The sequence below is a fragment of the Danio rerio genome, chromosome 1 (genome assembly GCF_049306965.1).
Source record: "Danio rerio strain Tuebingen ecotype United States chromosome 1, GRCz12tu, whole genome shotgun sequence".
Lineage (NCBI taxonomy): Eukaryota > Metazoa > Chordata > Actinopteri > Cypriniformes > Danionidae > Danio > Danio rerio.
In genome coordinates, this window is record NC_133176.1 from 28,516,393 (window position 1) to 28,542,498 (window position 26,106).

A 26,106-nucleotide genomic window follows, 5' to 3' on the forward strand; every position below is an offset into this window, starting at 1 on the left:
GCCTGTGTTGCAGCACCTTGCTACAATTTTAGTTTCCCTAAACGGAATAATAAAGTTAAGTCTGAGTCAGAGTAGTTGTTGTGTTAGTTAAGTTATCGTATGTGGAATAACACATTTAACCCACACATATGTGACTCTCTAGGTCAAAAATTACTACCATTCATTGAACCTTTAAAATAAAGCAGCTTAACCTTTTTGTATAGTTCAAATTTACTACCTGTTTGTTTTGTTAGTGGTTACTTTTGACTTTATTATTATGACTTTTTTTTTGATTCCCTGTTGGGAAGAGGTACCCTTTAGATATGCCTGTACAAAAAAAATTCTGGCTTCTATATGGAATTCTATGTAGTACACTTACTATGTTTACTATGTTCTAAGAGCTGAGCTGCTTATCTTTTTATTTTCGCAAACTTATCAAGGTAAGTGTGTAAAGGTCTCTCTCTCACACTCACAAACAGTCTATATTCCATATCAAAACCAGAAACTAAGTTTGCATTGCAACTGATGACACTGAAAATGACAAATTGCACCGTCTTACAAATTGCACCTTTCCGACAGGGAAAAGCACCAACAATAAAGAATGCATGATAATATGGTGTTATGGAGTTGCTCAAAATCACTCATAGTGGACATAAACATCCCCAAGGGTTAAATTGAATAAAAATGTTGAATAGACAACTTCATCTTAATTTCTAGAAATATGTACTGTAGGTTTCAAAATTTGATTAAACAATTCTTTAACTGTGTTTACTTAAATTATAGTTATAAAAACCTCTACAATTATAAAAGCAGGACAGTCCAATAAAATATGTTTAACTGAGAGACGAGTCATATTACAAAACATGCACATACTTTTCAGCCTTGGATACAGCAATATTAGCATACCATTTTGCTTTACCTCCATTTAATTTAATAAACATGGGATTTTAAAATTAAAATGTCCCACTTTTGTAGAATACTTTTCGGAGGGTTTCTACTGACAGAGAACTGTAAGTAAACATGTAGTAAATAAGTGTTGGCTGGTTTAATAAAAATGGTAAACTCACTGGAATGCTTTCATGGTGTTTCCATTTCTATGAGCAATACATATAGTCGACTGACTTAAACTAAAGTAAGTTTAAGATTGGATTATCTGTTTCAAACAGCGAGGAGCAGAAAGAGAAGTAGAAATGTTTGGGCAAAATTGTAAACAATTGTCAACTTTGCTATCATAAATGGCTTCATGAATGAAACGAATGAGTAATAGTTGAGGTATTCTGTATCCGATTTCTCCCTGATATGTACTGTACAAGCAATCAGGAATGAAAAATCTCTCAACATGCAAGCACCTGAGCACAGTTGCGTCAACCAGGTTACCTTGGAATTGGATGTTTCTGGTTTGAGATTCCTCTCTAGGTCTGTCTATAGGGCCGATCAGCATGTACCTGCAGCCCTGCAGGCAGAAACACAACACATGACACAAAAAGCTGGGATAACAGTTTAACATAACGTATCGTGGCGGCTCACGGCAGAGTGACACAGAGGAAGCGTTTGTAGTCACATCAAAGGGGCTTTTGGCTTTTCCCCTCATTTGTATCGAACACTATTTAAAAAGGTTTTGATCAGTCTCTCTCTCTCTCCCAGGGTTTGATCACGGATTTATTCAGAAGCTCTTTAGTGTGACACGGGCGGCGCAGTGCTCTGCTCCACTGTCACGCCGATGTGAGCCAGCACGGTTGACGAGTACACAGAGGCATTCAGGCAGGATCTAAGAGAGGCCTGACAGCTGTAGAGCTGAGAGGAAGCGAAAAGAGGAGAAGATATGGAGCTTCCATGTTCCCTGAGGGGATGGGGGAGAGCCAGCAGAGCCATGAGAGAGTGTCGAGAAGAGATCGCACTTTACAGGAACAGACACCTCTGATACACATCTCCTGATAGACACAGCTGCTTAAAGTCAACGGGAAAATGTTTTGTTTTTCTCCTTCGCAAATGAAAAGAGGCAATTTCAAGGTGAAGAGTGTAATTTTGTTTAACTATAAACAAGCCATTTCCATTCAAAAGGCTTGAAACTTAGTCTCTGAGGACGTGACTACTTTGCCTGAACCAATTAGTTGAGTTTTGGCCTGACTCTGTGTAGACAGCATACTGTATAGAGACTTCATACTTCAAGGCCTTGCTTAAGATCTTCTGACTGACTTCAACAGTAGTCATTGGGGTTTTATGGATAGATAAATACAAAACACAATGTCAGAATTCAGCTTTTAGCAAGTGTTCACATAAACAATTATTCATGACTTTCAACTACATAAACTTTTAAGAGAATATCTTATTTTTTTTGTCATTATACTTGATCTACACTGTAAAAAAAGTTGGGTTCCACATAATCATTTTGTGTTGGGACAACATGAAGGAGTTAGGTTAGTTGATTAATTTTTACAAATTTAAGTAGATTGCACATAAAATATTAATGCTGTCCCAAAGAAAACTCAAGAATTGTGTTGTTTTAGCTCATTTTAAATAAGTAGTTTGAGCAAAGAGCAAACATTATTATTATTTTTTTTTTTTGTGTAGGTTTTTAAAATGACAGCCCAATACATCTGCGGCTTTCTATGTTATTTATGTTAAACAAACAACAATAACAAAAAAATAATAATAGTCACTCATTGCTCTTGACTGAAAAAAATATATTTTTTTCATATAAATATATGCAATATTTATAATTTATGGACAAATATATCTGCTTAAAAGAATTTTGTATGCTATAGTGAATACATAGATAACTACATAGATAACTACTCAACTTTTAATGATTAGAAGACCATGCTTTGTTTTTTAATAAAGTTTTTTTTGTTCAATCTTAAGATGATTAAATGCTTGAAATATGTAAATTCAGTTAGATTTTACACATCTAAATCCACAGTAGATTTGGTAAATTATAATATTAGGACATTTGGTCAACTAGACTAACTGGTCTAGCTGCATGTAATTTTAGTTAAAAGACAATGCCCAAAACTATGGATTTTTTTGTGCCCTTATTAAGTCTTTCTTTCTACTTCTTTCATCATTAAGTATATGACATACGTATATGACATATGACATCATTAAGTATATGACACTATAAAAATAAAGAATATTCCCAAATCAGAAAAAGTTGGGACAATACTGAAAATTCTAATTAAAAAGAAAGATTTCTAAATTTACGTTGACTTTTATTTCATTGCAGACAAAATGGACAAACTATTTCATGTTTTGTTCGGTCAACTTCACTTCATTTAAAAATATACATCCTTTCCTGTCATTTAGTCCTGCAACACATTCCAAAAAAGGTTGGGACAGGAGCAATTTAGGGCAAGTAATCAGGTTAATTGGTTAAATAATTATGTGATTTGAAGCAGGTGATGCCAACAGGTGATTGTAATTATGATCTGGTACAAAAGCAGCATCCAAGAAAGGTCTAGTCCTTTAGGAGCAAAGATGGGCCGAGGATTACCAGTTTGGCAATAAAGATGTAAAGAAATTATTCAAATGTTTAAAGACAATGTTTCCTAAAGAAAGATAAAAAGATGTTTGTATATTTCACCTTCAGCATTGCAAACATAATTAAAAGATTTAAGGAATGTGGAGAAATTTCAGTGCGTAAATGACAAGGGCACAATCCTAAGCTAAACAACCGTGAAATCCGATCCTTCAGGTGGTGCTGCATCAAGAATGGACATTCATCTATAAGCAATATCACAACATGGGCTCGGGACTACTTTGGTCTGTCAAGTATCACAATACTTAGTTACATCCACAATTGCCAGTTAAAACTGTATTGCGCCAAAAGAAAGCCTTATGTTAACAGTGTTCACAAGCTCGGTCAACTTCTCATGGGCTCTAAGGCATCTGGGATGGACCATTACAGAGTTTAAACGTGTACTGTGGTCAGATGAATCAGTATGCATATTTCAACAATGCAAAACCACAATCTGCCCACATTACAAAGTCCTGGCTGCAGAGGAAGAGAATACAGGTACTTGACCTGCCTGCAGTCCCAAGCTGTTTCCAATAAAGAATCTATGGCACATTTTAAAGTACGAAATGCAACAACAAAAAACTTGTACTGTTGCCCAATTTAACATTTGTTTGCAGGATGAATAGGACAAAATTATATCTGAAACACCTCATCACTTGGTGTCTTCAGTCCCTAAATGTCTTTTAAGTGTTATGATAAGGAATGTCAACATAACAAAGTGATAAATGTTTTTACGGTTTCATCTCTTTTTAAATGTGTTGCAAGAACAAAAATTGAAATACGTGTTTATTTACAAAAACAAAAAAAAAAAAAAAAAAAAAACATGATGAACACATTAAACAATGTTTGTTGTATTGTCTGCAATGAAATCCAAGTCAAAGTAAAAAATTGAGGAATCCCTTTCTTCATTTTAATTTTAATTTTTTAAACTTCGTTTTCCATACTGTCCCAACTTATTCTGATTTAGGGTTGTGAAACTTTAAAAAGTGACTATTTTTGAGTCTTTCTTACATGAACAAAATTAATCTGTAACTATAGCCCTATTCGAACGGGACTAGTTTACTGGTGACGTTAGAGAAATTTTAGTTTTACAGATTTTACATTTCGATTGTAATCCCATCTGAGTCTTTTTCTCACAACTCTGTACCTCTGTATAAATTTCAGGGCAAACTACCTACTGTATTTCAGCAAACTCGGCAGTTCTATGGGAAATCTAATCCCGTCCAATCCCGACCATGTTTTGGTCAACATAAACTACCGTTATGGTCTTTAGCATGCAGGTATTTGGGTTTTTGCTTACTGCACACCAATAATTGATGTAGATGTATTTGCTACCCTGCAAATAAATAAATAAATAAATAAATAAAAAATTAAATAAACAAGAAGAGACAAATTCCAAAAATTGTTAAGACTAGCTACTATAATATCACTTTCAGGCAAGATTACTTTAATTTCTGCAGTCAATTACATAAGGGGAAAATGGTATAGGTTAAAATGTATTTATTGTAGTGGATTTATTATAAGAAGTTCTATAAAACCATAATGGTATTTTTATAATTTTTTAAAAAAATAAACAAGTTAGGATTTTGTGCTTAAATGTAAATATACTGTATCAAATTTCATAAACTGTGCTCAATGGCACAATGTTTTTCATTTATATTCCTGAAATGTACATTTATATATTTTAACACTTCCTGAACACATGGTCTTGGGTAACGTTCACTTGTAAAACACAGACCCTCCTATCTATGTAATAAACACAGAAATGTTAGTCCCATCCAAATCCATACATGAAATGACAGACCTTAACTGAAAAACATTTGCAACTAAAACGCCATTTGGAAAACTAGTCCCATCTGAATAGGGCTTGCCTTGTTGAAAACAAAATATAATTATTTAATTTTAGAATATTGCAATATTTTTGAAAGTTTATGTAACAAACCTTCGATTTTCGAGAAGCTTGACGAGTCCGAGCAGTATATCGACTTTCCAGGCTGTCAGAGAAATCTTCACTCTCACTGTGGAAATAAAGTTAAAATATCTACTTATTTACCAAAATAAATCGATGCATTGGGGCTACAATGTGACATTCCACAGCATTCATATGAGAACGATTAATTAGCAGAAAAGCAGACAACCCAGAAACTTAAACGGCAAAGTGTGGTGTATAACTCAAACTGCTGAGGCACAGTTGGGACATTCTAAATGCTACGGCATCTCATTCAAGAGCCTCTCGGAGACAAATTTGGATAGCTTCCAGCATGCCATTTCGTTGAGGTAGTGATGCATTTGGGTGAAATAAATCTGTGACTGGTATCACTGGAAATCATCATACCATCCATCACGCCATAAACCCTGGTGCAGTAAGCGACATAAAACTTTCATGAAATAATTACTAAAGATGCTGCTTGATTTGGAGGATGTTAAACAGCTTGTAGACATCTGGTCGAGAGCTGAACAGAGTCATTTAAAATGTATCCTGTTAAATTAGATCATGTATAAGAAGAGGAGGAGTGGAGGGAATAGGAGCGTCACAGGAAAACGAATTGATTGGGCCAGGGTTAGCCTAGGACTCCTCCTCTGTCAGGGATGAATATGGCAAATTAAATTAACCTGCCAAACTGTCAATTTCAGAGCTCACGACGTTGGGAAAATGGCATTGGGCAGAGAGTAAGGGGCTGCTGCGGGTTCAGGTGCTTTCTGGCACCGGTTCAACTCAGCTGCTCAGAGGTGGCTAATTCTACATGCAAATTTCAGTCAATAAGCTCCTAGCAAGACATCCCAGGATAATTCAAAGGATCAGATTCCCCCCCTCTTTCTGCCCCCCCGCTCTCTTTTTTCTCTTTTGAATACCAACTAGACAGAAGCTGGGATTCAATCACCCGTTTGCTTGTGTTTTTGCATATGCGTGCTGTCCCTACAGTCAGAAAAATAATGAGAGTGTGAAAGATGGAGAGTGCAAAAGAGACAAGGATAGTGAAAGGTGGGGGAAGTACCTGTCTGCGCTCATGTCCTCCCAGTCGTCCTTGGCGGGACTGTCCATCCTGTTCTCTGTCGAGAGCACGTGTGTTCTGCTGGAGGCATCCACCCTGGGGGCTTTGTTGTTCACCTTGCGTCTAGCAGAGGACCGATGGAAATCTCTCTCTGCTCGGAGAACGCCCAGTTCCTGTCGAAGCTTGAGCAGCCTGCGTCTGGCCTGGGCAGCAGCTTTCGCAGCCTCCTTTGCCTCTCTCTCAAAGCTCTGCATCTGGGAAATCAGTCGGTTGCGTTCGTCTTTGGCCCGGGCCTCTTCCGCCTCCTTGCTTTGCTGCAGCATCTGAACCCTGGCCTGCAGATCACCCCGTTCACCGGCCAGTGCCCGGTTGTCTTCTCGTAACCGCAGAATCTCACTCTCCAGAGAGACCATTTGACTTTGTAGCTGCTCGATCTGCGGGAGTATGAAGGGGCACATGAGCAGCAAATTACCACCTAATCTTTTTGAGACATTTGTGCTTTAAACTCTCATTTGGCCTTTATGGAGAGGTTCTGTTCCGGGGTAGGCGAGCAGGCACTCTGTGAATCCCCTCCAAATTTGTTACTCATGGCTAAACATAAAAGAGGGCCATTTAGGCAGCTTGTCAAATCCTGGTGGAGGGTGTGAAAGAGAGGAGGGGATGCCTGCTGGGTGTATACCCCCAGGCAAATTGCTGCCTTTTATTTAGCACTCTTGCAGCCTTACTGCCGCAGCGCACCACCTTTCAAACAACATTAGGCCCCTTTACGGCTGGCTGACAACGACTCACACCCCCCACCCACCACCACAACTCCATCAAAAATTATTTCATTTATAATGCTTTTGCTGGAGCACATAAACAGCAGTCTGCCCCTGTGGGTTATTAAGTTTAACATGGTGCTTGTCATTCGGTAATAAAGGCGATGACAGCCCCCATTACACGACCATATGGCAGCTGCTGGCACCGCTCACAATGCCATCATCTGCTACAAATTATTCTACAAACCATTTCATTCCTCTGCTCAGAATGTTCCCTCAGTCCTCACCAGCCCCTCCAGCAAGAACCAAGCTAAATGTTGCTTTAGGGGAAGTCAAGTGCTTCCGAATAGTCTGTGAGCGTGATTCGCTCAGGCTAAATGCTAATGACAAATGATTTGCTTGTGTTAAATGAGTGAATGGCCCATTGTCAAAATCCAGCATTGTCAGCAAATGCACAGCAGTACAGTTTCAAGCAATTGAGCCTTAAGTGTATTTGCTGTGCCGTTAATAGTTTTGGTGGATGAGCGATCAATAGAGTGGTGCAGGGATGGCATAAAAACCTCAAAGACTAATTCACTGCTGGTTCCTTCAAGATTTTCCAATGGGGTTTTTCAATTTATGAGAAAATGAAAATCATAACTCGACATTACTTACTTGCTTTGCTTTGTTAACGTAAACTGCACATACGGCAAACATTTTTTATAGCTACTTTTTCAAAACACAATATTGCAAAAATAAACATAACAGCTTCTATATTCACATTTTTAATATATGTGTTTATGTACTTTGTCAAACAAAAATCTTAAAGTATCACCAGGCTATTTTTACCACAGACCTTTATTTTTATATGCAGAAATTGAAGAATACCATTATAAAACACCATTATCAGACCCCACGGGAAAATGTCAAGGGAAGTGGCGAATTAGTCTTCTGGGTTTGGATGGTATGCCTACAGCTCTTTATGCAAGGGCTGGGCAAGTTTGTTCCTGGAGAGACACAAAATGCAGCAGAGTTTTGATCCAGCCTTGACCAAAACAAGCAAACAAACAAACAAAAATAAACAACTCAACTCAATATAGTTTTGTAGCATCCCTTAGCCTTAACTCTTTCCCCACCATTGATAAGATATCTTGACAGCGCTTCCCCTCTATTGACACGATTGTTGGGCAATCCATGTTTTAGGCATATTATAGTAAGGGAAGACTTGGCACATGTCCTGAATGAGTTATGGGACTTCTGGGTCTCCTGGGACTGAAATATATGATGTACAGAGAAAGTGTAGATCGCATTGCATGTAAAAATGAAGTTATATAACTCGCCTTTGGCTTCTTTAGCAAGGTTTGCCACAGTGAGATGATCTATCCACTTCAATCTGGACAAATTTATATATATATATGTGTGTGTATTTGAGCATGTGCACACACACATGCATCAATATAAAATGTTCATACATTCTGTAAAGAAAATATATAGAGAGTTGTCAAATTTAGATGAAAATCATTAAAAATAAAAAACTTTTTTAAAATGTGGGTGGGGAAAGAGTTTATTAGCTTATTTAAGCTCTCCATAAACAAATTTGGCGCTCACCTTATATTAAGTGTCCTTAACTATGTATTTACATAAAAATATAAATGGTTAAAGGGTTAGGTACAGGTTTGGTGGTATGGGTAAGTTTAAGGATGGGTTAAGGTGTTAGGATTGGTCAAGGTGTAATTGTAATTACATGCATGTATTTAATCAAGCATAGGTACAATGTATATACACATGCATTTAGACAATAACTGCATTGTAACAAATTATTATTTTCAGTGCAAGTACATATTAATTAAGGCCTCTTAATATAAAGTAGGACCTAAATTTGCTCTATACAATGGGAAGGCTGGTAGGTTTAACCATGTGTTTTGAAAATGTTATGACAGAGCATAACACAGACAGAATGCAGAATCCTTACAATAGCTACGGCTATGTGCACAGGTTACCTCACGAGCTATGGCTTTCATTAAATGCAGATGTATACATTGGGCTTCATAGGAATGTCAGTTCATTCTGAATATGTTTACAGTACAAAATATATTAATTAGTTTATTTTATACACATATAAAATGGGCGCACAATATACTGAATTGAATATTTGATTGATTAAACACATCACCACATCTTCCTTTTACAAAAAATACCACTTGAGAAAATGATTTCTTCATTTCCATTATACCTAATCAACTACATTTTATTGTAAAGAGTAACATTTCATACAACGTATACTTACCTGTAGCCTACGGCTTTCATATGATGTTAGGAACCATTCTCTTATCTCAGATAACTATTCTTACAAAATTGAGCACCTTCTTAAAAGTCTCTTCCACTCTTCGCATGGTTGTCTTGATGGGGGTGCTGCTCCTTGTGACCTCCTCCTCCGCCACTTCCCGAAACAGAAGCTCTGCTGAAGGAATAGAAAAACTCATACTGTCACCTGACAGCCACTTTCCCTATTCAAATCAATTATCATTAATGACACATAATTTCTTGTCTTTTCAAAGGTCTATTCAACTGATTGAGCTCTTAAAGAGGCCCTTAATGGACAGATTTAGCAAAGGGACTCGTAACCACAAATCAAAACCTTCTGACCTGAAGCAATCTTGCAGGTTATTGTAAAGTAATACAAATTAATTTTAAGGGTAATTGTCAGTGTATGACTGAGCTCGTGTTTTTGACTTCATGCAGGAACTTTGTTGCTATGCTTGTTTAAAGATGGGAAAATAAACACATTTGGAGTGCAGAACTTTCTGCCGCCTCGGGTTAATAAAAGTTTCATGGTGAATGTGGATGCTCATTTGTCGAATGAAAATGTTGTGAAATATTTACAGTCGCTTGTTTTTTTTTTCCTGAGCTGACCTTTGGACAGTAAGGAGCAAGACTGAAATTCTAGTGAGTCACAGACCTATGCAGCCTCATGCACACACACAAACACAAACACACACGAACACACACACACACACACACACACACACACACACACACACACACACACACACACACACACACAAAGAAAAACAACTATTCGCCTATTCACATGTGCATACACACACACATGCTCTTATTTGTGTAAGAGCTCTATCAGAGGAAATACACAGGAAATACACATACAGACCAGCACAACAGATTTGAGTTAGCAAATTATTCCAATTTTTGAAATGCACTTCCACATTAACAGAAAATTTATATTTAGAAACCTGGATGCATTGTTAAGAACAAATAAAACTAAACATTATTTGTTTTTATCACATTAGCATGTCCTGCACTTGTTTTTTGAAAGAAAAGGGTGTAATTAAAGTGACTTAATAATAGTAAAATTTTTAGTTGCTTCATTTTTATTTTTGTTTTTTACATTTTCTTTATTTGTTTATTTGGGACATTATACATTAATTAGCATTTCTGCAAATGCACCAGAATTAGCCAGAAGGCTAGGTTATTTTACATCTGTTGTCCCTGATCAACCTAAAGATAAACAATACAAGAATTATACAATCAATCAAACATAGTTAAAAAGTATTAAAATAGACATGATTATGTAGATGTTATTAAAAAAAATTATATTTACAAATTTAAAAAAAAAAATTGTAATAGAGATAAAAATAGTTGAAACACATTTAAACAACAAAACATTAAGATGGTGAGCACAAATGGAAACAGGCCAGGATCATTCTAATAGCAACGATGACACACCTGATTCTCTATAAACCAGATTTTTAAATGTTTTTTGAACATATTAAAGGTGGTTATTTCTCTGATGCTGCCAGGGACAGAATTCCACTTCTGTGCAGCTGTAACTGAAAAGGCACCCTGACCAAAGGTACTTTTTCGGATTAGGACAATGCAGTCTCCTCGGGCTGCCCTTGTATTGCTCTGTGTGTGGTGTTCCTGATGTTTACAAACTGACTGAGAGTAGGGGATGACAGACCGTGAATGATTTTATACATCAGACAAATGTTTGGGTACTTAATGACATTTTCTCAGCTTAACAATTTATGTTTTTGTAAAATGCTACAATGACGATGTCGTAGAGGCTTTTTATCCAATATTTTAATTGTCTGTTTGGAAAGTGACAAACAGGGGTCCGTTCTTCGTACGTGGATTACTCAGTCAGCTGGATTTGGTTATTGACGATTTGACATGATCCAGGATCGTTTCGTTTTTCAAAACTGATCTGAGAGTTGTTGTCATAGCAACAGTTCTGCTAGTTCAAACCTGGTCGGAAGCAGGTTTAATTTATATAAAGAGGATTAGATCGACTCAGTTCAAGCAAAGATAATGCATTTTCTTACAGTAGTAGTTATATACTCTTACAAAAATACATTTTTTTAACCTATATAAAGTTATAGTTATTAATAAAAAAAAAGTTATATATATATTAATAAAACTTATATTATTGTTTGCACCCCCGAAATGAAAGTACAAAGACTGCCACCTGGTGGTGGAAAGAGAAAACTTGTTGATATATCTTTTTAGATCGTTTAGTACAATTTGTGTATGATAAAAGAAATGCACAATATGTGATTTTTTTAAAAGCAATAATACATTTATTCGGAATGTTTTGACAGTTAATATGACGGTAATTTGATGCTTCATAAAAGTTGCAGACACCTTTACCAATATCAAAATGCTTTTGTAAACATCCAGTTATTTTTTACACAGATTAAAAAAAAGGCTATTATAACAAAGAAAATCTTCTCTAAATATAGAACTAAATACGTTGATATGCTTTAAAATACATGATGAATACTGTTGAAACATGAAAGTGTAAAGCCTGCCGCTCATAACAAATATGGAAGATTATTGCGCGTTATATTTAACAAACCGCTTACTGCTAATTTGACGTAATTTTGCTCACATGGATAATTGAGTATTAATCAGATGATGTCATTACGCTGCTGTGCTGTCAGCCAATCGCTGCATAGCTGATCATGATTTTGAGGATCGATAGATCTGTCCTTCACAACACAAGCAGTGATCTCAGATCAGTTTATCCAGACATTTTAATCTGATTCACGAACTTGTTTGAAGAACCAAATTAGCGAGAGATCAGTTATCAAGATTAAAAGATCCAGGATCTGCAAAATCATCTTAGATAATTTAAGCGAGGTACGAAGAACGGACCCCTGATAATGGGTTTTAGTGTTGTTTTGTTTGGATGTGACCAGGTTATTAGAAAGGTTATATCTAAAAAAATAATTGAATGCATGAATATTTTAGCTGCCTGCAGTGATAAACGAGACCGGAAATTAGATATATTAAATTTAACACAGTAACATACTTTTTTAATTTGTGATTTCAAAGTTAATTTGGAGTCAATTTGGAACCAAAGATATTTAAAATCAGATACAATTTGTAATTTGTCCCCATCTACGTAGATGTCTGTTAGATTATTTACTATGTTTGTTTTAAAAAAAAGTACATTGCAACTGTTTTGTTTACATTCAGTTTTAAACAGGACTGGTTTAACCATTCTGAGACATGAGCCATAGCTTGTTTAAGTTTATCTGCTACATGAGTTGTGTTTTTACCATGTGTATAAACAACTGTATCATCTGCATACATCTGAATCAGGACATTTGGACAGACTGAAGGGAGGTCGTTTATGTAGAGAGAAAATATCAAAGGTCCCAAAATGGAACCTTGAGGTACATCGGTGGCAGAGAGAGTGAGGGAGAGTGATAATCTTTAATTCTGACTGAGACTTTAATTTTAGGTCATCTGGAGGCTCCCATAAGGAAATACTGGTCTAAAATTCCCACATTTTTAGTTATCATTGTTTCATTGTTGGTATAACTAGGTAAATAAACTGGATATAATTAAAAAACAAAAGATAAATCAATTTTATTAATTATACTAGGATGTATTGTTTTAAAACTCAACAAAATTACATTGGACAAGCAATCTGTGCAAAAATAGCATATACATGATCACTGTCACAGATTTCTGCAGAACTTCAATGCATTATTTACAAAGTTACCTATTTGTATGTTAATTATATTAATTAAATATGTTTGCTGCTCTGATAATAAGCTAAACACTAAGAATGGCTTTAAACTCTTTAGAAGGAGAGAAAAAAAGACTAGAGTGACATTGGCTCATTAAGAAAAAAAATGTTGAATATTTTCTATGTTGATTATTTGGTCCCACTTTATATTATGTGTCCTTAACTACTATGTACTTGCTTAAAAAATAAATACAATGCACTTACTGTGTTTATGATGTATTTGAGAACATTTGTGGTGCTTTTGAGTTGGGATAGAGGTTGGGTTATGAACAGGTTTGGTGTTGTGGGTAGGTTTGAGGGTGGGTTAAGGTGTAAGGGATGGTCAACAGTGTATTTACAAATGTAATTACAAAAGTTATGTACAGATGTAATTACTTGTATTTAATCAAGCATAAGTACACAGTAAATACATGTATTTACACAATAAGTACATAGTAACAAACTATTAATTCCTGTGTAAATACATATTAGTTAAGGCCACTTAATATAAAGTGGGACCAATTATTTTCCTGAATTTCAACCACTGAAATTCTAGAAACTATTTTTTAATTGATTTACTGATTAATATTAATATTATTGTTATTTATTTATTAAATTAATTATGAATGATACCTTTCAAATAACAGAACTGTGTAATATATGATAATAATATGATAATTATTTGGAAGCAATGTCATCCATGAACTCATTCTTATGGGTGTAGATATATAAAGGGATTCAGGGCATTAAATATAACTGTGTCACTGTTGTTGCTTAAATAAGCCTGAATGTGGAAGAGTTCAGAAGATAGTACATTGTATTATACTAGCAAAATCAACAAACTCTCCACAACTACTTGACAACTGTAGTCCCAATTGCAATGCATATTTTTAGTCAGCAATAAAATCTGACAAACTGACTCATAATTGTTGCTCCATATTGCCAAATGACAATTGACAAGCATATATTTAAGGTTAGCCCAGCAAATGTGTCTGTGTGTTAGAAGGGAGAGCTTATTAAGTAATGCAATGTCTAGGTGATTTACTGATGCAAAGACTTACCATTCTTGTAAACAGCACTTTGTCTGATGCTAGCAGAGACTTAAGCAGGTCGCACACCAGAAGCGCCGCTCGGCGCGGCGACACGGCGCTCATGACAGTTTAAAGTATCGCACACCAGACGCGCACATTCGAATGATATTTAACATGAAACTAATCAGATGGCGCTCTGTGGCGCGGCAGAAAAATGAACTGCGTCCTGAGCCGTCGCCGGGCGCCGCCGACAGCGGCCGACTTGCGGCGCCGGTGTGTGTATCCTGATAGAAACCTATGATTAGAATTCTAAAATGCATGGCGCCGAGCGGCGCTTCTGGTGTGCGACCTGCTTTAGTCTAGTCTATAGAATAAACATGCTTTGCCATTCACATTCCGGCCAAGCTTGGCCATGCAGCCAATACGCTTTCACGGCAGCTAGCATCCCAAAGGGAATGGAGACTCTACCCCGGCATGGTCCAGCTGATATGATAGCGCTTTGGGCAAGCCCAGGTCGACCTGTTTGCTTCTCCCGAAAACACCAATTGCCAGTTGTTTTACTCCCTGTCAGAGGCCCCACAGCTAGCCATTGGGTATGCACAAATATGCATTTCCCTCAGCAAGCCTAATTGCACAGACTCTGTGCAAAGTCAGGGAGGACGAGGAGCAGCTCTTTTGTAGAGCTTCTCTGGCCCAAACAGACCTGGGTTTCCGAACTCATCGTGACAGCCACTCCCTGGCGTATTCCCCTGAGACAGGACCTCCTCTCCCAGGGACAGGGCATCCTCTGGCACCAATGCCCAGATCTCTAGAACCTCCACGTGTGGTCCATAGACGTGGCACGGAGTACTAAGGTGACTTGCAGGTGTCGGTGGTTAACACAATCACTCTTCTTGTCGAGAAGACCCCTAAACTTGCCAGATTAGCATTGTGTTATCCTTCCTTCAGGATATGCTGGAGCATAGGCTGTCACCCTAAAAATTCTGCCTATGAAAACAGCTCTGCTGATTGCATTGGCATTGTTCAAGAAAGTCTGGGATTTGGTGATATTTTCAGTCAGCCAATCGTGCTTGGAATTCGGGCCAGCCTACTCGGCTACGTGTTCAAGGTTTCTACCACCCCATTTAGAGGTCAGGTGGTGAACCTGCAAGCGCTGCCTACTGAGAAGGCAGACCCAGCCCATTTATTGCTTTGTCTTATTTGCGTTATGCGCCTTTATGTGGAACTTAAGATCTTGTGAACAACTTTCCCATTGTCTGTAGATACACATTGAAGTTCTCATGATGGGGAATGTCCTGGTTATGTACGTAACCCATGCTCCCCGAATATGGAATGGAGACATGTGGCTCTGCCAAAACTCATTTGGCATTTTATTGGCCTAATTTCTTACTCGTCAGAGTGATTGGTCAGCTAGTGATCTCCCATAGTCAGTTATCAGACACACATCTCTGTGTCTTATTTCGGGAACGTGGGTTATGTACATAACCAGGACATTTTTTTTTTCACTTTGTTAATGTTATTTATTGAGTTCTTGACAAGCTGTAATTGGCTGACATTACTTCTTAAAGGGTTAGCTAACCAAAAAAATATTTTAACTAAACTTTAAGGGTTTAAAACAACTTGAGGGTGAGTAAATATTCATTTTTGGGAAAAGTATCCCTTTAAGCTGCCATCCTGGTTGTACACATAGGGCATATTGCAAACCCTGTTGTATTAATAAGATCTGTAATTAATGCTTCTTCATGGCACATGTTTAGATTTCAGCAGGAGTTCCAGAAATGTCCCTACCAAGATTTGGCCAATTTTCCCCAAAGAACTTTGGGTGCTTATACACTAGAGATCGCTCTGATGGAGCGTTTGACGGATTGGAATGTACAAGCTTCTTTCTGAGGGTGTGGAAAGAGCCATGTGAGTTCAAAATCAACTGGGAATACAGCAAATTGGATGTCCAGAAGCACATCTGGACCCACCTCTCTTAAATTCTCATGGGTTAATGGTCATGTCATCATTTTATTTCCTGATTTCACTGGAACAGTATGTGGATGAAAGATGAAAGTGTGAGTCGGTGGAAGGCACGAGTGGGGAATATTGCTGCCCTGCCTCACCTATGACCTGATTTCGCGACTGACCAGAGGGAAGGATAACACTTAATGTAATAAAGTTTTTAAAAGACTGGTAAGACAATGATTTAGGGTAAAATATCAGGAGCAGGCTAGGTCAACAGCGGCGTTGTTATTCTTCACTAAAACCATTACAAACATAAAGAAATTAAATATGCATTATAATTGAATGATGGTATCTTGCTTGCTGTATATTATCAGACTTATTTCCACATAACACATTTACATTGGCGCATGAGGTGGGAAATCCTAACATTTTTCAGGTAAATTATAGCACATTAATAAATGTAAACGTTGCCAGTGAGATGTGTGTGTGTGTGTGTGTGTGTGTGTGCGTGAGGTAGGACAGTGAGTGATGTCAGTGTTACCTTGCGCTGCCTCCCGCCGATCCTCTTGGATCTCCTGTGCTGCAATTCTGTCCAGGGCTGCGTTTAGTTCCTCCTCCATATTAGCTCTAAACAAATTAAACATTTTTCAAGTCAGATGATGAAATGAACTGACAAAGTCACATTATGGTATTTAACTATTATACACTATAATGGTGTGATCAGTATGCTTTAGCTAGCACAAAAGCACTGCATAATAAGGAATATTACTTTTTAATACTACTTTTTAAACCAGAATCAAAACAGGTATTTTTGTGTGACTTACAATCAGAATGCACTTGATTATACACACACAAAAAGTCAAAATGTAGCATATTGAATTATCTAAATGATCTATAGAGGTGGACTGGAATTCCTTTCTACCATATTTTAAAAGTTAGTTAACCTAAAAAGGAAAATTATGTTATTTATTATTCACAATAATGTCGTTCCAAAGCCCTGAGCCCATTTTTCATCTGCACGATCCAAATTAACATAATTTTGATGAGGTTTGAAAGCTTCATATACACTAAAAATGTTTTGTTGGACCAAGTTACCAATTGTACACCAGGTGGTAATACCAACATCTGCTGACAAATTAAGATTACAGAGTTTAAGCAATTGAGAATTTACCACACTTTAACTAAGGCAAAACTGTCAGTGAATGTAACTTGATTTTGTCTTGGATGTTTCAAATGATCAGTTACATCTTATCTAAGGACAAATAGTTTTCATTTTGATGTAAATATATTAATAAATAATTAAAAAAATATATATTTTTTTTAGCAAAGGGAACATTGCATCTATCAAATGAAGTGAACCTCACAGGTTAGTACACTAAGATTAATTTCATTTAATTAAGAAACACATTTCCACTAATTTGAACTTTGTTATTTTACCTTATATTAGGCTAATTGAACCCTAGAACAATTTTAATAAAATGTTTACAGATCTCAGAACTAGCATTAAGACAGGTATGGCTCACTGAGTGAAGTAACAAACATTAATGTTGATCATACATCTGCCAAGACCCAGAGCTGGGAACTGCACATCTATTATTCTGGTATCTTTTTTTTTTATTTTTTAAACAAATATACTCGACAGAACTCTATACTGTCCTCCTTGTGTGTTGCTGACAGTGTGCATGTCTTGAATGAGTCCATTCCATGCACGATTCACAATTGCAACATTCCCTAATAGCTTAAGTTGCATAAACATGATTACAGTAGGTTATAACATCAAAATATATTTAGAGTTGAATTAAATAGAAATAACGACAGTCCAAACTCATAAAAAATAAATTAAATAAAAAATTCTTCAGTGGTCCAATTGAAATATTATGAAGTTACGTGAATACTTATGAGAATGAATGAGTTGGGTTCATTGCTGTCTATGGCAGATAAAGGAACTCTCAGATTGTAAAATATCATCATTTGACATCTGAAAACAAACAAATGTTTATTTTAATAACATAATTTTCTTTTTTGGGTGAACTTACCCTTTAAGATTAACATTCATACTCAAATATAATACAAAGTCATGCTGAAAATAATCATGTTTCATTTTGTTTTAAAAGGCCCAAAGAAATAAAAGCACAACACTTTTAATTAGAATTAAGTAAGCACTGGCAATTAGAATTGAAAGGCAACATAAGCAAAGGTTAACATTCTGTCAAAGAAAGTTCCCTTTTCATGCAATGACTTATGTTGACAAATAAGTCCTTATTGCAAGGAAATACCTAATAAGACATTATATGCTGTACCTTTGGAATTTTCTTTACCTGTTTGAGTAATTAATTATACGAGTAATTATGAAATAGCTCCACTGGATTATACTAGAACTATAATGTTTTTGCAATAAATAGAAATCTTTAGTCCATAACATTATAAACTGTGGGCTAAGTAAAGCCAGACAACAAAATAAATGAAAAGAATGCATTTTTCCTTTTAGCATTTATCAAGGTAGTATTCAACAAATTCAAGTATTTGGATGTTATATTATCAGTATTCACCTTATTCTCCGCGGACGAGCGGGCGCAGCCAATTTAATCTTTTTGGCACGAGACTTCCGGTCTCATTCACTTCCATTCATTTTTAGACATTAAAAACTGCTCGTTTCGCTGTTTGATGTTGCAAACTGATATTTCCTTGTTATATTATTCTACTTGGTCTGTATAGTCATGCAAACATTTGTTTGTAGAGCAAGTGGTTTGACTGTTTTTTGCTGTTTATTATTCCTAGTCATTTCTCCCATAGGCGACTGAAACGGAAGTTCTAAGACAATCGCGAAAACAGGCACACTTCCGCATTTTAGAATAAGGTCAATAGTCTTAAGGTTATCTGTGTGTTCCAAAAAAGGAGTAAATATGCATTTACAAGATACTGTATAAGCAATCAAAACTTGCAGTTTCTCACCTCCCTATAATCAATTTATAGTTGCACAAAGTGTCAGTGAAGTTTAACGCAAAGTAAATCTCAAAAAAAACTTGACAACTATGCCTGTTGTTTCTTTGCATGAATTTACTCATTCATTTCCATTCTAGACTGCGAATGCAATAAGTTTCTGTCAAAGTGTGCTAAGCCATTGCTTTTGAAACTTCCTCTTTTACCTTTAAACCGCCTCAACTCTGACACCATCCAAATCTCTCCCCCACTGAGATGGAGATATAAAAAGAAACCCCGCTAATTAAATAGCTCTTAATTCGCCAAGAAATCAAAGTGCTAAGTGACAAGAAACATAAAACCCCTGGCTGGGGTGTGAGGATTTCTTTTCACCTAGACGGAGAAGGGATTGAGGTGGGGTGCAGGGGGATCTGAACAGACAAGTAGCGAATCTAAACCCAATTAAGAACCACCAATTAGCTGTATGCGTTCTGGAGACTAATTAAAAGGGGCAAAAAGAGGCACTTTCAAGTTATTATTAGGACCCAAAAGAAGCCTGCTGAGGATTGTGGTAGGCCCCAGTGAGGCATCTGCACCTGAAACACACACCTAGTTCCCCTCCCATTTGTTCTAGCGCAGCACTAGAACTACCTCTGCTGAATTGCAGTGGCTTAGTTCATCATAGTGTTTATACTAGCAAAGTACTGTGGGTTATGCTTCGTTTGGAGCACAACAAGGAACTCCAAACTGAGACTGTCCACGGAAATGAACAATAACTCTTTTCTACTCACCACGTCTCACCTAATTTTGATTGAAAAGATCTAAAATCAACTCCTCCTTGTACTGTTGTGCTAAAGTGCTGCATATATAGGCATCAGCACAAGGTGGTTTATTAGCATTCCAGCTGTGGAGATCAGCTGTAAGTCTCTCGTGATCCCACCAGTCACTCTATCAAAACACAGTTAATACAGCTTCTCTTTTCACGTCAACAGCATAGATTTGTTTTTAGGGTTTTTTTTTAGATGGTGTGAACCTCTGCTTCATTAATCCCCTCGCTTTCCCGTCCCAGTGAGTTTTTGAGCGAGTGAATAATTTGAATAACAGATGTTTATTAGTATAGGATAGTTAGCAAGCCCCTCTCTAGAGCTTCCATCATGGTTGAATACATTTTGATATAAATGAAGTCAAAAGTGGAGAAGGAAGGAGAAGAATAATAATAATAAAAATAAAAAAAACACTGTGATTTTAATAAGTGACAAATGAAATGACAAAGACACACTGTGAAGGACTCAGAATAACGAAAAACAACTTAATTTCTGCATTTCTAAAATGTGTTTATTTGTAGACCATTCAAAGTACAGAAAAAAAATCAAATCAGGGACTGACAGATTCCATGCACTTACTTAAAAATGGCAATAGGTTGGCTACTATTTGCCAAAGGTTACATGTTACTTGCCAATAACTTGAGTATGAAAAAGAGAAAAAAATTTTTTAGTTTTAGTGTCATCAACTACTTGAACTTTGGTATTGTTGTATTCAAGCAGTTTTATTTAATTAACTGTAATTTACCAATCAGCATTCAGGATCAGAAATATGTAGGAATAATTGATGACGGGCCATTGAATTATTCAAAAACAATGCACACCTGAGGTGATAATGTGTCCATGACGCGAAGTGGACCTCCAGTGTGCATTGTTTTTAATAATTCAATAGACCTGAGTCAATTATTCTGCTTATACCATGGTAACCACACTCCAAGACATTGTTCAGATGGTTCATTTCAAAGACATTTGTCAGGTTTTTTGTCCTTAACCCACTGGTGTATTCATTTATCTCGAATCTCATGTGTGGCCCTCAACAGCATATTGTTACAATGAGAAAAAACTTTTGAACTGATTCAACAGCTACAACATTATGGCCCCTTTTCACAAGCCTGTTATGACGCGTTATCAGCACGGTCATCAGCATCTTAAATCCTTTATAGTTATAAGTATTTTTTTTTAAATGTATGAACATTTGTATTTATTTATGTATGTGTTATACTATCTTTGCTTAAAATGACAAAAAATGAATTCTCGCTTGTGCAAGACATTTCTAATACAGTGTTAATGGGACAGGACAGCAAACTTGATGTTATTCTCTCCACTGGCTGTCTCTCTCTATTTTTTCTTTCCTTTTTCTGAAAGTCTTGATAACACCATTGTGGAGTTTTTTCTTTTATTATTTAAGCAAATAAAATTGTCAAAAAATATTTGTTGTATTCTCCTATTCACTGACTTTATCAACTATGATGACTTCCGCTACTGAGAAATCCAGATGTGTGAAAAGCATCTATTACTTTGCAACTGATAAATGTATGCGATATCTTTTCAATTGCAAAACTATTACCTCACAAAGTTTCTTTGTATATGCCTCAATATGTGTGCCTGCTTTCATACATGACCATCATATGTGTAAGTGCAGACAGCGATAAATTAAACTGTCATATAAATCTATTAAAAGTACATTTTTAAACCTACTTTGCTTAGTCATTTTAGTGGATAAGATTTCTGAAAAGGATAAAATATATTTGCACTAAATATATGTATAAAATATATGTTCTAATAAATTATAAATTTGGGGGAGCACAATGGCTCAGTGGTTAGCCTCATAGCAAGAAGGCCGCTTGTTTGAGTCCCGGCTGGGTCAGTTGGCATTTCTGTGTGGAGTTTGCATGTTCTCCTCGTGTTGGCATGGGTTTCCTCCGGGTGCTCCGATTTCCCCCCCACAGTCCAAAGTCATTCAGTTCAGGTGAACTGAATAAACTAAATTGATCATACAGTATGTGTGTGAATGCTAGAGTGTATGGATGTTTCCCAGTACTGGGTTGTGGCTGGAAGGGCATCCGCTGTGCAAAACATATGCTGGATAACCCTTGATGAATAAAGGGACTAAGCTGAAGGAAAATAAATGAATGAATGAATGAATGAATGAATGAATGAATGAATGAATGAATGAATGAATGAATGAATGAATGAATGAATGGATGAAAATTATAAATGTCTTTAGGGTCACATTTGACCAACTTAATGCAGCCTTGCAATCAAAAGTAACAATTTCCTTTTTATTTAAAATCAACATTGCTCCATAAAATTGGTCATGATTTTAATATAACAAAGTCATGTAAAAATTATATGGTAAAAATGTTGCTTGGTTAACACTACATTTGTTATATGGTGAATAACAAATTGACTTTTTCACAACACCCTGCATTAAATTTTAATTGTTTTAGACATTATTGTTTTCTTGATTTATTTTAAAACTAACCTTAATGAATAATCTTTATTGGCTTACTTTGGGGTCACGTGTTTCCATGGTTGTGTTTAGCAGTTGTGTGAAAGACAGGGACACAGTCTACTTATTAAGAGTGTTTCTTTGCTTGTGGAAAAGCTGTTTGAGATGAGCTTTGATTATGATATGAGTTGTTTTTTATAGGGTTTGTGTCTGTGTATAATACAAAGATACAAGATGACGCTGCCAATACTTCAAAATGTTGGCATTTTATTAGCATTGTATAAATCAATGAAATATGGTGCCTTAAATTTAATGTTCATTTAAATGTTCCGACAGTGTTTTTAACTATACAGTTTTGGCAACCACAGACGCCACTTTTTTACCATACATTTTACAGATTTTTACACACACACACACACACACACACACCACACACACACCACACACACACACACACACACACACACACACACACACACACACACACACACACACACACAGACACACACACACACACACACACACACACACACACACACACACACACACACACACACACACACACACACACACACACACACACACACTACTAGTCAAATGATATTAATGCATTAAGTTACAACACTGGACATCTGTTTTATACTTTTTTTTTTTTTTTTTTGTAAACTTTTAAGATTAAATTAAGAATGTGTCTTGTACTAGCTTTAGTAGTAATCAATCCTGTCTCATTAAACATCCTCATAGTTATTATCCAAGCATTTAATAATCCACGGTCAAACATATCTGCTTCGCTGTTGTTCACAATGGCTGAATTTATTATGATCATATACTGTATTAGGTTATGTAATTAATATACAAGATTATGTATATGTGATTATACTCATATTTTATGAATACAAAGTTGCTCATATCACTTTAGCATTTATTTAAATTCAATCAAAGTACTTCAGTACTTCAGAAATGCAAGTATCCTAAGCTTGAAAGTATAATGAGAATCAGACAATGTTGAGATTAACCCTTGTGTATTGTTCAAATTGACTACTCTTTCATTATGTTTTCGCTGTATTTGGCCCATTGACTTCTATTATAACTACAAATTTTGATTGCAAAGCCATGACATCAAAAAATCATGCATTTTTGATTGTGTTTTTGCATGTTTCATAATAAACCACTGTGAGTTTAACTGCAGTCGCTGCATGATGTGCGTACAAGCGAGGTTATATTAATCGTCTTTTTGGAGACGTGGAAATAAGCCTTGTGGCTGTTGCCAACTACAGGCCTATGGCAGTCTTTAAATCTTGAGTCCTCCAGCCAGAGGTCCGAAAACCTGCATTTGCCTATGTTTTAATCTAATTACTGAATGAAAGCGAACTCGCCTATATGCTTGGTAGCGAGCCAGCCGGGTACCCAGTTTGTTTCAGCACGCAAACGAACACCACCTCACATGATATTGCTAAGGTCCTACTCACAACATATAAATAAATCCACTAAAATTTGCACTTAGCACAAACTGAAAACTTATCAAAAAATAATTGGGCTCCAAAATGTAATAATTTACCAGATAAGTATTTTTACTATTTAACACTTTTTAATGCCCTTGATTTTGGCTAATTTCATTTACTACCTTTTACAACCCCGCAGACACCATGGTAAAGCATTTTCCTGAAATTTGAGTCAAAAAAAATTTGTCACCAAGAATCATTCTATTTGCTGAAACACAGAAAAAAGTTGTGGCCAAATTAAGACTTAAAATCACCTCAGAGTGGATGAAAACATCCCCAACAGCACACAAGGCTTAAACTTTACTTCATGTAAACAAAGTACTTCAATCTAAACAGTGCCACTAAGCTCATAATATTCATATGCAGCAAGCATAATCATATTAACAAAGGTTGCATACACCGATTTTAATAAAAATATCAGGCTTGTAAACAACTTAATTGCATTATTGCCATTCTGACCAAAGTGTGCATGTGCCCGTGAGGGTGACAGTACAGTGTGCCATCAGTGGAAAGTACTTTTAAAGCTGCTTGCGGTCTCTTGCTTGTTCCACAGTTGCCACCTTAATTAAATCATGTTCCAAAGGCATCTTGGATTTTTCAAAAATTAAAACACATCTTTCTGGCCATGCTTTTGTAGACTGTGCTCCAGCCAGCTGCCCATCATGTAAAAAAATCCCGATGGAGCTGGGGTGCATGCAGTGAGCTAGCAACAGAAAAATAATAAGTTTTGACAGGTGCACGTGAAGTACGTTTGTTACTGAATTACCTTCATTTGGACATAGACAGACAAACGTATAGATTTTGAAGGCATTCAAATTCCTACTGCACCACAAACTGATACCTTAAGTTATCAGATGTGTCACAGCATTGCACTTATTATCCTTTAGAATCACTAAAGAATTCGTACAGAGTGGCATTAACGTAATGCAATGCAGGTTGCTTACAGTTTGGTTCATATGATAGTTTTAGGGTTATGGTTTTGCTATGGTTTGGTATACTTGACGGGTTGGGTAAAAAAAAAAAACTGTCAAACAGACAAATGTCAATGTCAAATAAAAAAGGACACTGTCAAATAAAAATACAAAAAAAGTCATCTACAAGCAAAAGCACAAATGAACAACACATACTACTAAAAGTCCCTTTTACAGGTTTTTACAGGTTTTACAGGTGTCTAAATGTAGTTTCCGTATACAGAAATGAAACACTATAATCAAATATAACAATGGATACTGCATATAAACTTCACTGTATAATTAAAAAAAAGGTTTTATATTATTTAAGTTATGACAGCTATACAACAGTGAGTGGCTTTGTCTTTTGCTGTTTGATTTAACATTAACAGAAAACAGGAAAATGATGTTTTCACTTTAAGCACTAAGAAAGACAACACACTTGCTCAATTATTATTATTTTTCTAATTTTACTATTCAGCCATTAAATAACAAAAGCTTAAATTGCTTTATAGTTTAAACATGGGTAGTGGTGTACAGTGTGTGTTCTGTCAAAACCAGGATAATAATGGCATGAATTACCGAACATATGGCACTCAGATTGAACTTACAAAAAGCGACTCCATTTTGTCCACTGCTTTAGGTTTGTGTACATGGTGATGTTCATTTCTCACTACTGTGGATAAAATGCAGACTAAAAATTCGCATGAAAGCAACTCTAACTTTAGCACTAACTGACTGGATATTTACTCACAAGGAGTTGTGTCTCAGTGCATGGACATGCATCCAAACATGAAAGGAGACAGGCAAAAATAAAATGTTAATTTTAATTTTTTAATGCAAAACCAAGAAGATCGCTGGTTCAAGTCTCAGCTGGGTCAGTTGGCATTTCTGTGTGGAGTTTGCATGTTCTCACATGTCCAAAGACATGTGGTTCAGGTGAATTAGGTAATCAAAATTGTCAGTTGTGTATGAGTGTGAATGAGTGTGTGTGGTTGTTTCCAAGTGATAGGTTGCAGCTGGATAAGTTGGTGGTTCATTCTGCTGTGGTGACCCCAGATTAAAAAAGGGACTACCCCGAAAAGTAAATGAATGAATGAATTTGTGAAAAGACATGTGGCTCTGAACTAAAAGAAAATACAATTTAATTTCCAAATTTAATTTTTGTATAAACATTTTTGCTCTCTTTTAGAGTAAGAGCTGTTCATTATAATTGCTCTTTGT

General features: G+C 36.1%; 1 protein-coding gene across 11 annotated transcripts in view; it reads right to left on the minus strand.

The window, feature by feature from the left end:
* The window catches only part of cntln (centlein, centrosomal protein), a 188,491-nt gene that overhangs the window by 51,513 nt on the left and 110,872 nt on the right, over positions 1-26,106 (minus strand). For 6 of the 11 annotated variants that reach the window (XM_068221311.2, XM_073951805.1, XM_073951801.1 and 3 more), the window contains 5 exons: positions 16,780-16,865; positions 9,587-9,684; positions 6,490-6,920; positions 5,436-5,511; positions 1,357-1,432 (listed from right to left, as the gene is read on the minus strand). In XM_068221311.2, the coding sequence (XP_068077412.2) occupies positions 1,357-1,432; positions 5,436-5,511; positions 6,490-6,920; positions 9,587-9,684; positions 16,780-16,865 (767 nt within the window). The remainder of the gene's footprint in view (positions 1-1,356; positions 1,433-5,435; positions 5,512-6,489; positions 6,921-9,586; positions 9,685-16,779; positions 16,866-26,106) is intronic. The other 5 variants (XM_073951811.1, XM_073951812.1, XM_068221310.2 and 2 more) reach the window with 1 other exon arrangement.